Below are 16540 nucleotides of genomic sequence, written 5' to 3'. Positions count from 1 at the left end.
ATGACATGTATGATTTGGTTAACACAATTGATTAATTAATTAATTAATCCATGAACAGAGTCTTTTTTTTAAGAATGAACAGAGTCTTACTAATCGTCGTTAATCCATTGATTGGATTATTGTTGCTGGAAAATATTTAATAACTTGCCGATCTCTATTTAGTACGGATGAAGTGTGGGTTTGCAAATCGCAATGGGTTATTTGTACTAATTTGTACTTTTAGTTAGATGAATCAAAGTTTATTTAGTACCAAGTTCATACTATATATATATATATATACTTTCCAAATTCATGCACCTGATTTTGTGCATATTCTCATAATCGATTGGCCAACGAGTAACGAACAGGGTAGGACAGAAATTAACACAGGCATTTATAGGTACGTTCGTGAGACCGAGCGTAGATATATATAAAACTTAGACTGATATGATATGAAAAGTGCGGATTTACTTAATGAGTGTAATATGTTCAGTTGAACTATCGTACAAAGACACATTCCACTATTAATCTATATTCGATTTACTATCAGCCTTTATTACATTGTTTTTTTTATCTCTCTATTATGATTAAGGTAAGATTTTATTCCTTCAATATTTTTATTCGAATTTGGTTTATATATTTTTCAAACTGTACGTTACCATTAATTCTTTTTATCAGTTTTACTTAGGTAAAAACCTCAATTCTTATTTCTACTAATAATTGAGAGTTTTGGAATACGAAATAATTGGAAAGGTCCAAAACCTATAAATTTGAACAAATTTGACATTTTAATTGGTGAGTTTCAATAAAAGAGAGCTTAAAATAGTTTAATAGGTTAAGTTTATATAAAAAAAAAACGAATTTGAGAACTTTAAGGTTAAAAATACTAACAAATTAAAGTACTTGACTTGAATGATTAAAAAGAAAGGATAAAATTCAAATAAAAAATTAAAATCACTCATTAAAAAATATAGTTAATAAATTAAACTTTATATAGAGGCCTAATTTATTAATGGTTTGATAAAAAAAAGAGGCATTCCCACGTCTCTCGCTTTCTGATGATCTCTTTATATATTTTTTTTCTTATTTCTCAAAATAACTAATAATCTCACTATATATATATATATATATATATATATTACAATAAAGAGAAACATGTGATACGTACGAATATGCGATTAAAAAATTGATAAGAAAAAGTAAAGATAAAAGAACACTTACAAAAATACATTATTATTAGTAACATCTCTCTTTTTCGTGCATATAAATGATTACCAGCACGAAGTCTTCCCCCAACCATTATTCCTCTTATAGTACTTGTATTATTACTTCCCTTTGGCTGGATTAATCTGCCACATGTATTTGGAACATTTTCTTTGGCTTTGAGCTTCTCCATTTTTTTCCTTATTGCTCCACGCATAACTCAAACATCTTCAACACAATATCACGTTTCATTGAATATGGTATTGAAGGAGTTCAAAATCCGAAGCTATGAGTGTCAATTCGATAGAGCTCAGGTAGAAGATCTTGAGAGAAGATGCAAGGTAGGGCCATCAGAAAGCGTGTTAGACACTATGGGTGACCCCATGTGTAGGATTCGAAACTGTCCCATGTACATAATGCTGGTATAATATACAAAACCATATATACCATTAACTAATAACTACTTATTACTTAATTAATCTTCATGATCCACACCCCTTACCCTTCTCCCTTTATTTCTATATATATGGATCACAATTTATAATCTTCCCTTTAATTCTTTGATTCTCACTTGTACATATCACTTATTGGTCAATTTGGTGTTAGGTGGCAGAGATGGACAACGAATTGGTTGGTGTCATTCAAGGCTCAATAAAAACGGTCACACTTCATAATCATCATCCTAATAAGGATATGGCAAAGGTAGGGTACGTCTTAGGCCTAAGAGTTTCTCCACATAATAGAAAAAAAGGCATTGGCTCAAGCCTAGTGCAAAAGCTAGAAGAATGGTTCACTTCCAATGATGTGGACTATGCATACATGGCCACAGAGAAAGAAAACCATGCATCAATCAATCTCTTCATGAACAAGTTTGGCTACATCAAGTTTAGGACTCCATCTATACTCATAAACCCAGTGAATCATCACCCTTTTGGAATCTCATCCAACATAGAGATAGCCAGGATCAAGGTTGAAAAAGCTGAATCCCTCTATAGAGGGTTCATGGGAGCATCCACTGAGTTCTTCCCTAGTGACATAGAGAATATACTAACCAACAACCTAAGCTTGGGAACATGGGTGGCTTATTTCAAAGGGGATAGTGGTTTTGGTAATTTAGAAGGAAAAGTCCCCAATAGTTGGGCTATGCTTAGTGTATGGAATTGTGGGGAAATCTTCAAGCTAAGGCTAGGGAAAACACCTTTGTCTTGCATGCTATTCACAAAGAGTTTGAGCTTGATGAATAGAATCTTCCCTTGCTTGAAATTGCCCACCTTGCCTAATTTCTTTAGTCCTTTTGGATTCTACTTCATCTATGGGGTGTACCAAGAAGGGCCTTTCTCTGGGAAGCTGGTGAGGGCCTTGTGCAAGTTTGTGCACAACATGGCTTCTAAGACTGAGCATTGCAAGATCATTGTGACAGAAGTTGGAGAAAGAGATCATGAGCTTATTCATCATGTTCCACATTGGAAATTGTTCTCATGTCCAGACTTGTGGTGTATAAAGGCTTTGAAGAAAAATGGAAGAACAAACAGGTTTCATGAATTAACCAACACCCCACCAAGAGGTCTCTTTGTAGACCCGCGAGAAGTCTAAACTCTAGACTTCAAAGGGTAAATATAAATAATTTTTTCCTTTAAACATGTGATCATGAATAAACCAATTTGTTAAGTCATTCAAGTCCCCATGTAATAATAATAATAATAATAATAATAATAATAATAATAATAATAATAATAATAATATCCCTGTGAATATATACTACTAACTAGTGTTTATAAAAGTCATTCATGATTATAAAACCTTGATGTCTTAATTAAAATTGTGTTATGACTTCAATGATCATGCTAACTGCCTTAAAGTATTGATAAATATCAAGATAGAAAAAGTCGTAGAAGTTAACAAATTGTCACAATTTTGCTAATTAAAAACTTGAAGCTGACTTAAAAGGCCATGACAAAGAACTATGCATTGGTTGATGAAAAGTTCCAAGGTAGAAAAACGAAGAAAATGGTCACAGAAACTATTGAGCCAAAAAAAGGAAACATGAGGATTTGGCTAGTTTGAAGTGTGAACATGATATGTTTGGGATGGTAAATTTGGTTAGTTATGGTTTAAATTATTCATGTTGTTTCATATGCTATCTTATTTATTTTTAAGATGAATAAATATAAGGTTAAATTAGTATTTTGATCATATAATTTATTATTTAGGTTTAATTTAATACTTTATTTTTTTTAATTTGGTTTTTTAATTTTTAAAACTGATTTAATTTGGTTCTTTGATTTTTTATTCAATTTAGTTCTCTAATTTTTAAAAATTATTCATTTTTTTTTGGAAAATGTGTATAAGTTAAAAATTAAAAGACCACATTGAAAAAAACTAAATGATAAAATTGAATTTAAAAAATAAATTAAAGGAATAAAACACTAATTTAACCTAAATATAAATAGCTAACGAACGCGACCTATGCAGGAGTTATCAACTCGTTTTACTCTAAAAATGTGAGACACGAGACCCATAAACTACTAGTATTGCTCTTGTAGTCTCATAACTCTTTCTTAGATGCCATAAAAAGACAACAGGTAGTTTGCAAGCAATTTGACATTTTAGGTTTGGAGATATAGAACCTTTTGATCACAATATTTGACACATTGCTGTTTATTCATTGCTTGTTTAAAAAAATATTTTAATTATACAGTGACTAAATAAAAAATAAAACATATAATAAAATCTTTACTTAACATTAAAATATTTAATATAACTTGATTACTTTTGGCTAATGAATCATGAGTATCAAAGTTCCGAAAAGCCAAAATCATGGATCCGGATGGTCTCCAACACAAGCCTCCAACTCCTCTCCAGCAAAACTTAGATACATCCAGCGATTCATATTAAAACTTGAAAAAAGCAAGATTAAATTAATTTTTTTTATTCTCTAATTTATTATTTAGGTTTGATTTGATTTTCTAATTTTTTTTTATAATTTTTAAAACTAATTCATTTTGAATCTTTTGACAAGTTAAAAATCAGTGTTAAGAAATAAAATTTTGTGATGGTTTAAAATTATTTAATGACAATTTTAAAATATCATATAAAGTATAATTTTGTAATACCATTAACTTAATTTTAAAGATAACCATTAAATCAAATTGAATTATTTTTAAAAATTAAAAGAAATTGAATTCAACAAAAAAACTAGATGTCACTTTCGATTAGTATGATTCCGATGTTGTTGACGAGGTTTCCAAGCTTTCCAAGCTTCAAACATGTCTTTGGTTCCTTCATTTTCAAATGTTTGAGTTTATTCTCATACGTGAACGCCCTATTGACATACTTTTCGTTTGACAGTGGTAGCAATTCATTTACCATTTTCCTACTTTTCGCGCAAAATCCCTTTCAAGCTGTCAAGCTAATTTCTTTATCCAAATTTCCAATGAGGTTAGAAATTGAGATTCACCAATTAGCATCTTTAATTTGAATTTTCTTGATAAGTGATTCCAGCAATTAACAATTTTTCATGCTACAAAATAAACTACTATTGTTTTGTTTTCATAATAGCATTGAAGGTTCCCACATCAGGCACCTTTTCGGGAAGTTGCTGGCATCGGTGGCTTGTGTCACAGCTCGTAAGTCATTACAATAGTTTTCTGCTAACGCATGAGATGTGAAAGAACAAACATTTTTTTTTTAATTAAACTAGTTCGATAGCCATGCGTATGGACGGATAATACCACTGCCTATGTGTTTTTTATATCAATTGACAAATAATATATATGTGAAATGAACAATTAATTAAAAATTATATAACCAAAAAGATAGAGTTACAATATTAAGAAATGAGTTTAATCAAATCTCCTATCTTAAAAATAATTATGTTTATTACAATAAATTAGTAAAACAACATAATTGTATTTGAATATTCTAATACAATTGTTACAAATCCTTTTCAAAAGAAACTTATAACTCATATTGACAAAAGTTGGTCAATGTATACTTTGTTGCATCTACAATCGTGATTAAATCTATTGTGGTAAACTGGTACCTAGTAACATAAACTTAGCAAATTAGTGATTTATGTAATGAAAAATTAGAATATTGATTTATTAGTGTCAACACAAATGTATAGTTTTCAAAATATTTATCAGTAGAATTTCTATTATAATAGTTGACATTATCGTTTAGATTTTTATATAGAAAGCGTGTTGTCAATAATTATTGAATTTGTGAATTGGAAGCAAAAGTACCAAATATGAGAACATCAATTTTTAAAAGTACTTACCAAAATATATTTAGTGTCGATTCAAAATGCACTTAATTATTGTTGTAGTGTGCAAATATGCACAATTATCAAGAATATGATTAGTATTTCATAGAGAGATAAATATTATAAATACACTGAATCAATTTTGAGATATTTACCATAGATTTTGGAAAACTTCCTTGAAAATCACATTCATGGTTGTCTTTAATGAATTTTCTTCTTTGTCATGTATTAGTATTTTTAATCTTGCATTACTTTGGACTCTTGAAAAGGTCACATAGAGTTGGTCATGACTAAATACAGGTTTAGGCAAGTATAATTTGATGTTTTGAAGTGATTGCCCTTGAGACTTGTTAATAGTCATAGCATATGAGACAATTAAAGGAAATTGTCTTCTGCTAAGTTTGAAAGGCCAAGGTGATTGAGATGGAGACAAAGACATTCTTGGAATGTAAATTAGATTTCCTATGTTCTTTCCAGAAATGATTCTTGCTTCATTGACATGATTTGCAAGTCTTGTTACTATTAATCTTGTTCCATTGCATAAACCTTCAGATTGGTCCATATTCCTAAGCAACATAATTGGAGTACCTAATTTTCATTTGATGCTATGATTAGGAATACCAGATGTCTTCAATGTATTTAGAAATTCAGAAGTAATTGTCTCTAGTGGAGTGGCATCAACTACATCAAACATGTCAACTATGTCATAGCTAAGATATTCTTTATGATCACCACGAACCAAATAAAGAATGTAATCGTTAATTTGATCAATAGTGTTAATATTTAAGGCCAGGATGGCTTTAGAATCAAAGAACTTCTCATCATTGTAATGTTCAACCAAATCTAGATATGTTGTATTTACAATTGCCTGAATTGGTTTAGCATAACTTGTGATGAGAAATTCATTAGGAATTTCTATTTATGCATATTCATCATTTGGTTCAGCCAATTTGCCATCTCCTACACACAACCACCATTCTGCAAATTGTTGAAGCTCTTGAAGATTTGAGTTGTTGTTATCACTTTGTAATTTCATGTTTTTTTTGTCAATTTTAATACTTGACAAATTGTTAAAGGTATGAAGAATTTATAGTAGCATTCATAATTTCAGATCGGCTACCCCTTGGGATGAATGGTAGTATTTGTCTAAAGTCACCTCCAAATACAATTACCTTTTCACCAAAAGGTGAGTCTCTATAATTAGATGAACTCATAATATCTCTAAGGCTTTTTTCTAACGTTTCAAAACAAAACTTATGGGCCATGTGAGCTTCATCCCATATTATAAGCTTGGTGACCTTCAAAAGCTTGGCTAATTCACTACTTTGAACAACATTGCAAGTTGAGTTTTGTAAGACATGATCCCTGGTTGTTGACCTCTTTAATTGCCTCAATATATTTTCTACCATCATGAAGGAATCCCATAGCAAAGCAAGCTTCTCTAAAAGTAGGATATTCTACGCCAACAATAGTTTTAATTTCTTTGTAGCTACATGGTCCTTTAATTGCAGCTAACATCATTCTTAAGTAAAATAATTCGCCAATGTTTGGTGGAACCCAATATAGTCTACCGATATTATAGACCTTTTTCCTTGGTTGCCAACATCATTTTTTTGCAATGTAGACAAACTTTGTAACAAATTGTGCATATGTGAGATTTTTCCCTTCATTGTAGATTTTATTTGCTTTCAACCAAGAAGTAAACATAGATTCTTTTACACTTGGCTTAGAAAGTAAAGAATTCATACCTTCATCATCATTAAAAATAATAGAATGTTCACCTTGTAGATGAAAATATAATTTCTCAACAACTAGTGTCCTTCCATGAATTGGAAAAGAAAAGATTTTCTAGCAAACCTCATAGGGTGAGATGTATCTGTAGTTAAGATATTGTTTTACCTCATCAATGCGTTGTGTTTTTGTATCATCTAGTAATGATACAATAGCAACAATTATCCTATCATATCCTTGTTGATGTACTTAAATAAGTACTTTATTGAAGTACTTTGATTACACCATTCAACATTGATATGTGCTTTGTACTTTAGCAACAACTTTGGATTATTAGGGACAACATAATGATTGTCGAGCATGACACCACTTTCTTCGATGACATTCCCATTATTCCTTCTTTTATATATAGGATAACCGTCTTGGTCAACAATAGTTGTTAGTTGAAACTTTTTAGGGGAAAATTTAGAATATTTATCATCTTTCATGCATGGTAAATGTCTGTTAGCTGATTCGCATGGACCATGTATCATTTGATTCTTGACGCACTCATGTAAAATTGGATTTGCCTTTTGATCTGGTAGCTCGATTGAGATAATTTTGTTTATATCTTCAGGAGTTGGATACTTATTAGAAGGATGTAAGAACAAAATAATGTGAACTTGAGGTAAACCTCCTTTTTGGAATTAGATAGTGTAAATATATTAGGATAAAATTTGTAAATAATAAGCATGATTAGTGCATTAAGATAATTTTGAATTAGTATACGCTTAATTATAATATGAGATTAAATGGGGAATAAAGTTTAACTTACGTGCAAGTACTTTCCCAAAAAAATTTATTCTTCTTTAAGTTAGTTAGCAACTGATCAAGCTTGATCTTTTAAATAGTCTTGCTGCTATATCAGTCTGATCTTGAGCTTAGAGATTAAGTGGTCTTAAAACTCTTTGTATTTTTTGCCATTGTGGATTACATGTAAAAGTCAAGAATAAATCTGAAAATCTAACATAATTGCATATTGTCATGCCATCAAAATATAGTTGTTCCATGTATCTTCTGTTAAACAATTGACCTCAATAACTTAAGAGATGGTGAATTAAGTCTTACAAAATTTCTCACTAACAAGTTTTTAATCCCTTTTAAAAGATAGGCTCAGAATGCAGGAGAAGAAAAAACAATAATCAATTTAATAATGTTCTTTAAACATATAAGACAAAATTGATTACAATAAAATAAATAGTTAATAAACTATGCTTAAAACCATCATCAAGTAAAACATTTTTTTTATAAAGATAAAGGAATTCGTACCTATTTAAACTATGCTTAAGACCATCATAAAGTAATCTATTTTGTTATAAAATATATACCTGTAAACTTTAAACAATTTCATTAATAATAATGATTAAAAACAATTTTTAATTGATTCGCACAGCTAAAGTTTACACAATAAAATTTAAATCAAATCACAACATTATAAAATATGCACATACACAATTTTAATTAATTGTTCAATAAAACAATTTAAATCATTAAGATAATTATGATCAATATAGTAAACATTCTTTCTATTTTTATTTCGTTAGGATTTTTTATCATTCTATTTGTGATTTTTTTCTCTTTTTTTATTTTTTAGTTTTAATTACTCTTCAACAAAAAGTTATCTACAAAAATTTTGTCATGACTCACGAGTATATATTTGGTTTAATTTAAGATAAAAATGCTCATGAGAGTAAAATAACTTTACGCATACAACCCATTTTTGAATTTGTCATGTCATTTTTATTGTGTTTTAATTAATTAATTTTTTTTTAAAAAAATATTCAACAAGCACGACTGACCTATCTGCTAGTACAACCGTTCAGGCAGCAACCCAAATACTCCTCCATATCCAGATTGGGATCAAGCCTCTTGCAAGATTGAAACCTCAAAGTTTTCTAATTCTCACACAAATATCAGCAAGCCACCCATCATCCTCCTTGTGTTGGAAAAAATCTAAGTCTCATATCCACTAAAAATAAAGTCAAATTAAAATATATAAATGAGGGACAATCCTCATCCCTTGAATTAGTTTTTAGAGTTGATTTGCACTTAAATCCACATTCTAAAATTTTAAGATAGTATCAGAGAGTGTTTCATCTTTTTTTTTTTTTAAATTTCTAATTAATTAAATGTATAACATTTTTTTTCTTAATTAAATCGTCAAATCTTATATAAATTTTTATTTTATATATTATTTTAATTTATTTATTTTTTGGAATAGTTTTTATGATTAAAATAATTAATAATTAATTATCATGTGATCAAAATTATAAATAAAATATTTTCTTTATTAATTGTGATATATTTCAAACATTAAAATTATGCAATTAGCTACAAGTTACAAGTGTAAAATATAAAAATACGTGTGCAAATCATGATAAATATATTTGATTAGAAAAACACGAAATTTTATTCTAATTAAATAATTTTACTCAATTTGTTATCTTAAATCAAAGGTGAAAAAACTAAATTAATTTTTTTAAAAAAAAATCAAAAAGAAAACCTGCAAAACTTAATAAAGTGAAAAAGAAATCTTACATAAGACAACATTCAATAATAACAATTTTTTAAAACATATGTGTATAAAAATATATTTAAATATTTATTGACATATCTATTAATATATTTTTATTAAAATTTAAACTAAATAATTAATAATATATTAGAAATTTAAATAATATAAAAATTTTATTCTTATAAATTATAAAATGTAAATTTAATATGGTGCAAGATAGAGTAACTAAGCTAGCAATATTTAAATTAAGAGATACCAAAAGACTGAATAGGAGCAAACACTAGGAGTGAGAGTGTGTGGAACCTATTTTGTTGAAATGTAGGAAGCGGTTAAGTTGTTGGAAACAAAAATGTGTGTCGGCCTAGAGAGAGGGGGGTTGGGTATTAAAAATGTGTCTTTCAATGTGCTCAGTAAATGGAGATAAAAGCTTTTGGAAGATAAAGGTGATTTACGGAGTCTTGTCTTAAAATCAAAGTATGGTGGGGAGGAGGGTGTGGGTATAAAACGGGTATCAAATGCAGACTCTATTTGGTGGAGGGACATAGTTCATGTGTGGGGGAGAAGGTGGAGATGTCATGATTTGATAAAAACATCATGTGGAAAGTGGGGAACCGGAAAAAAACTGAGCTTTTGGAACAACACTTGGGTTGGAAATGAGGCTTTAATTGGCCTTGAAATAACAGAGGTTGTTTACAAACTCTATGCAAAAAGAAGCTCGGGTGGGGGATTGTGGGTGTTGGGGGGAGGGGAGATGGGTATGGAGGTTGATTTGGAGGCATGAGTGGTTTGAATGGGAGAAATCTTTGGTAGAGATCTTCATGAGGGAGTTAGGAGGGGTAAGCCTGAGGGGGGAAGAGGTGGATAAGGTGTTGTGGAAAAGTAATTCAACAAGGATTTTTTCGGTCATAGAGGTCTATGAAATTATGGCTTTTGATCCAACCTCTGTTGAAAGCCTATTATACCAAATACTTAATTTGGAAACTTCATATTCCAAAGAATGTGTTATTGTTTATTTGGAGGTTGTCTTTGGATAGGTTGCCAACAAGGCCAGGGAAATAGTCTTTAAACCACGTGATGTTTACATGCATGTTTGCCTCATCAGTTTAGAATGCTTGCAACGCATGGCTAGGGGTTGTGCTTGTTCAACATAATGAACCAACACAACATTTCTTTATGCATGATTGTGACTGGCTGGGGAGGGTGACTAACAACTGTTGGAAGGTGGTATGCATGGTGTGCAACGTTGTGGTCTTTGTGGTGCCATAGAAACAAGATAATCTTTGATGTTCAAAGCTTGAATTTTGACTCCGTGTTGGAAACAATGAAGTTTAAATCCTGGCTGTGGCTAGAGTCGAAGGTCAAAGGCTTCAATTTTTCGCTGTTTGAATGGCATACTAATCCACTGGTATGTCTACAATGTTTGTAAAAGGAAAAACCATAGGAAGACAACGGATGGGAACTAAGGTGATGACAACATGCATGCGACGTCACAAGAGGAAGAGGATAAGGCTATTAAATTGAGAACGTGGAAGATAGCATTTATTCAAGGAGGGTTGGTCTATGAGAGCCGGCTAAGTAATGGACAATTGAATCATGCATGTATTTATGAAGGGCATTAATGGGCTGGTCAAAGGACAAGGTATTTGTATTCAGGTATAGAGGATATGACAAAAAGATGTTAAGTGGTTCGTTTGTAAGAGTTGAGGTACCACTGGTACCATTTATAATTTTAATAAAAAGTTGCTTGCCTATAAAAAAAACCAAAAGACTGAATAAGAACTCTTAATAAATATAAATATCTCATATCTCATAAAACATAAAATTAAACTATCAGCTAAGATATATATATATATAAGGACAGATGGATGTTGAAAAATCCATTTGCAGAATAATGTACTAATCTTTGTATCAATTCTTAAAAAACCCTTGGTTACTCAATCTTAACATAAGCTATGCAAATATTGGTTAACCAAACGCGCGCCAACATCAGAATCCTGCATCAAGAACCATGCATGGCATATCCCTTTCAGCCCAACCATAAAACTATCCCAAAAAATCATCCAATTACTAGTTAGAGTCAAAACAACAAAACCTCCAGCCCCTACACGTAGCCACTATCAGCACATGGTGCCTTTGTGCCAATCAATCACATTGTAGCCATTATGATATTCTCCAGCCATTCTTGAAAGTTAATCAATCAAACATTCATTGTTGTTTTATATATCAGCATATTGACAAAATCAACTACCCTTGCACCTTTCTCTAACTTCACCACCCGATATCCCCTGTTACTCCTTTTGTACGTGGCTGAAATCCGGCAATACCATATTTTTGTTTCCTAGCATACCTGCATTTTCCTTGCTGATCCCCCATTCTCCCTTTATCGTGATTCATTGCCCCAATGATAGGGAAGCATGATAGAATGCCGGAAACACAGGAAGCACCAGCATTAATGGTGCAGAGAGGAGAAGGAACCAAGAGAAGAGTGGTAAAGCCTGCTTACCTGGCTGACTACGTGTAAGAGGCAAAATTGGAAGATGGAATTGCAAGTATCAACCCCAAATCCTGCTTGTAGTGGTTGCTCCCTCATAGGCAATCATATGAAAACAGAAACCGTTATTAGATTCCTTTTGGATAGAATTTACAATTCTGTTAAGAAGAATTCCTCTATATATAGCTATGTAAATAATGAAGCAGGACATGAGAAATGATATTTCCCTTTTCTTACCTCTGTGTCTTCTTCTTCTTTCTGCTGGAGGTTGCTGCCCTCGAAGTCAGCTTTAGGGTTCTTACCCTAACAATTGGTGCTTTCATTGTTGATCCTCATGGCCTCCTGCAACCTCGACGAGGCCCATGCTCGTCTTGACAATACCATGTGCGGTATGACCTTCAACATGAACACGCTTTTTCATTGCCATGCTCCTGTGCCTTCCTCCACCACGCCCAAACCCACACCAGTTCCTCACCACGCCACCTTTGTTCCTGCAAAATCCCGGTTCGCCCCATCACCGTTTGAGGACCCCGCCGATGCTCTGCTCAAACTCACTCAGACGGGTTCAGTGCTCACATACCTGAAGGAGTTCGAAGACTTGGCTAATAGAATTATCGGCTTGCCGGTCACCTTCCTGTTGCCTTGCTTCATCTCGGGTTTGACATCGGAGATCCGCCGCGCAGTCCAGGCCCATCAGCCTATGACTGTGAACTAGGCCGCCGGCCTTACGAAGATCGAGGAGCAGAAGCTGTCGGACCTTCGTCTGCCTCCACCGCGGCTGCGAACTCCACCGCTGGTAGCTCCACCGTCAGCCCCTTTGGTTCCCTCTTGCATCACGCCCTCCCCCCCCCCCCCCCCCCTTTGCTGCCTTCTCCGCCACGACCGCCAAAGGCTCCGACCGTCAGGTGTCTCACCCCGGAGGAGTTAGCCACGCGCCATGAGCACGGGTTGTGCTTCACATGCGATGAGAAGTCTCATAGAGGCCATCGCTGTGCCTCTAGGGTTCATCTCTTAATCGCAGAAGATGAAGAACCCGCAGACCCATTGGGTCTTAATACAGCACAACCTGACCCGAAGCTAGCCACACCCGTATCTGAAGGACCTGACCCAAAACCCACACCTGACCCAGACCCAAAACCCACAACCGACCCGAACCCAAACCACACACCCGACCCGGAATCGGCCCAAAACCCATTACGTGTGATGTTCCTCCATCACGGACGCTGCGTGGAATTGCAGGGCGCGAACGCCACCACTTCGCATCTTCTTCCCCAACACCAATTCCGCCACCTCTGTCGGAACAACAAGGGTGTTTCGCGCTTCCATATTGCTGGATTTCCTGAAGCTCCTCCTGACTTACTACCCATTGACACACCTAGTACACTTCATCGGCATAAACCTTGGGACCCCGGTATTGTTTTTGGAGGCCTTAGTCTGAAAACCCAACACCTTGAGGACAAGGTGTTTTTGATGGGGTAGGGAGTGATAGGGAAGCATGATAGAATGCCGGAAACACAGGAAGCACCAGCATCAATGGTGCAGAGAGGAGAAGGGACCAAGAGAAGAGTGGTAAAGCCTGCTTACCTGGCTGACTACGTGTAAGGGGCAAAATTGGAAGATGGAATTGCAAGAATCAACCCCAAATCCTGCTTGTAGTGGTTGTTCCCTCATAGGCAATCATATGAAAACAGAAACCGTTATTAGATTCCTTTTGGATAGAATTTACAATTCTGTTAAGAAGAATTCCTCTATATATAGCTATGTAAATAATGAAGCAGGACATGAGAAATGATATTTCCCTTTTCTTACCTCTGTGTCTTCTTCTTTTTTTTGCTGGAGGTTGCTGCCCTCGAAGCCAGCTTTAGGGTTCTTACCCTAACACCCAACAAGCAGAGTCCCGGATTCATTCATGCTCCACTGGACAAACGAGTAGGAGAAAGACTTATCAAATTCTTTAATCCGCGTCCATGATTGGAACATTATTTCCTGTACTATTTTCTGCTTATCAAAGTGACCTCCGTTAAAAACAATGTTGTTCCATAACACCCATGCAGTGCTTTACCATATGAACCCCCAACGTGCTTGTAATGACTTGTTCTCCGGAGGAATACGATGTTGCCAGTAATACTCATCCAGAGTATGGGAAAGCAGTTTTAATAACCAGCCATGCATAACAGGTTTTCCAAATTTCATCTACCCGCAAACACCCAAACGACGAATGCATTACAGATTCATTGGAATTTTGACAGAATAGGCAGCATCTTCTCCAATTATGGTTCTTCTCATGAAGTTACCCCTACTAGGTAATTTGTTTCTCATCATCCTCCATAAGAAAATACTCACCTTAGGAGGAAGTTTCACTTTCCACATATCAACTAAAGTATCATTAATATTTGAATCCTCAATCCTTTCGCACAAAGCCTTATGTGAAGACTTAACACTGTATTTTCCAGATTGTTTATGTGGTCACACCCAAGAATCCTCCGCTCCCTCAACCAACACCACCCCTCCCATATCTGTTCTCAACCTCTCAACCATGTCAATCGTGGCCATTGAGATCCATGTTTAGCCCACTGGGGCTCTTGTTTAACATTTCCATAGTTTGGGAACCAAATGTGACATTTTGGTACGACACACTTACATTTATGTAGTCGTAGTATGATGATGTTGAGGGTGAGGTTGTAGTAAAGGGTGTTGTTAGTGTAATTGAATTGGGTGAGGAGTGAGGACACCATGATAAGACTTGACCTTACTTTTAGTGTAAATGAATTTGGTAAGGGTATGGGGAGACTCAACCGTTTGATGTTTCAAATCTTTGATTACGATCACCAAGAAACAGATCCCAGCAGTCAACAAAACGATGATGATGAAGATAATGAGCCAGAGCCACCAGATTTTTGGGTTGGAAAGTTGAGGCATATTGGCAAGAAGCTAATCCCTACCTATTTGCTACTATGGTATTAAAGTAGTATATACTATAGGGTGATAATTAAGGGAGGTCGTGCGATATCTATCTATATATAGCAAAGTGAGTTCACCTCAAAAAAAAAAAAAGACAAAGAAGTGAAGAGTAATCAAATGTAATTAAGGGAATAATTAAAACAATTAAATTAAGCAATCAAGGTAATAATTTTATCAAAAAATTTAAGTGCAATTTATTTAGTAGCCATGATTGAAGTTTTACTCAGTCACGGACACGTTAAATGATTGGACCGTTGATCAAATTAATTTCCCGTCACGTACATGCATCAGTATCATAATTAACTTTTGTTTCTTAAACTTTTTTTTCCAAAAGAACTTACAAGTTATTTTATATCAAAATCACTTTTTTTTAATCTTAAATAAAATGGCACTTAATACGTACAATGTTTCCCTTTTTTATTCTAAACAAAATATAATAATTGTACATATAAGTTATTTTTTAACAATTACTTAATTATTCTTGAATATAATTAATTATGATACAAATTATTTTCTTGATGACACACATTATTTTTTAACAGTAATAGATTGGATTCCAATATTCCAATATTTCAAAAAGTAATAGATTGGATTCCTTGATTCGGACCTAAGAAGCAATGTCACTCAATCTTTAATGTCACTCAATCTTTATCAAATTGACTGTAATTTTTTTTTTGTACGTGAGTAGGCCATTAATTAAATCAAAATTATTCTCAACGAGTCCATAAGATGTGATTCTATTTTTTTCATCAGGTCCGGGTAAAGATCAAAGGTCTTGAGCAACAGAACAACTCAAAAGGTAAAGAAGTATCGTTAATTTCTTCATACTCATTCGAAGCTCGAAATACCATTTGTACAAATAAGAATCCCCTCGTCACATGATTTCTTCTTCGTATAGATAGATATAGGATCTATGGAACAATTACTTAGAAGTACATTTTGTGAAACAACCCTTCCTATCTCATAGAAAAGGATCCCATGATCCTGAATCGATCTTACCTGAGATCGAAAATCCCAAGTTTGTCTATGAAGAACAGATCTAATTATATTAGTGTCTGTGATGGATTTTTTTTGTATAATACTAATCGATAGAGTCTCGTTGGTAAGTGCTACAAGATCTCGTACATCTGAACCCATGGAATAAAAGGGAGATTATATCAATATGAAACAAAGCAATTTAATGAAATAAATAAAGGAAAGTCGAAGACATAATTAGTGTTCCCAATAACTTTGATTATAATTTATTTTAAAATATATTTTATAATAAAGTTTTAAATATGATAGTATAAAATTATTTTTTAATAAGTTTATATAGACTTAACGAAATGTTAGCAAAATACTTTTTTAAACACCAATT

General features: G+C 33.3%; 1 protein-coding gene across 2 annotated transcripts; it reads left to right on the top strand.

Moving 5' to 3' along the window:
- The first annotated feature begins 1278 nt into the window (after nt 1–1278).
- LOC100799505 (probable N-acetyltransferase HLS1) lies at nt 1279–2854 on the top strand. 2 transcript variants are annotated; one of them, XM_041008430.1, is made up of 2 exons: nt 1279–1523; nt 1789–2854. In XM_041008430.1, the coding sequence occupies exons 1-2, from the start codon at nt 1440–1442 to the stop codon at nt 2773–2775; spliced, it is 1071 nt and encodes a 356-aa protein (XP_040864364.1). In that variant the 5' UTR covers nt 1279–1439; the 3' UTR covers nt 2776–2854. The 2 variants fall into 2 exon arrangements, with proteins under 2 accessions (XP_040864364.1, XP_003519260.3); XM_003519212.3 differs by having other exon boundaries at nt 1280–1604.
- The last annotated feature ends 13686 nt before the right edge of the window (nt 2855–16540 follow it).

The sequence above is a fragment of the Glycine max genome, chromosome 2 (genome assembly GCF_000004515.6).
Source record: "Glycine max cultivar Williams 82 chromosome 2, Glycine_max_v4.0, whole genome shotgun sequence".
Taxonomy (NCBI): Eukaryota; Viridiplantae; Streptophyta; class Magnoliopsida; order Fabales; family Fabaceae; genus Glycine; species Glycine max.
The sequence above is the reverse complement of the archived record's forward strand: the minus strand, read 5'-3'. Positions and strand labels throughout refer to the sequence as shown.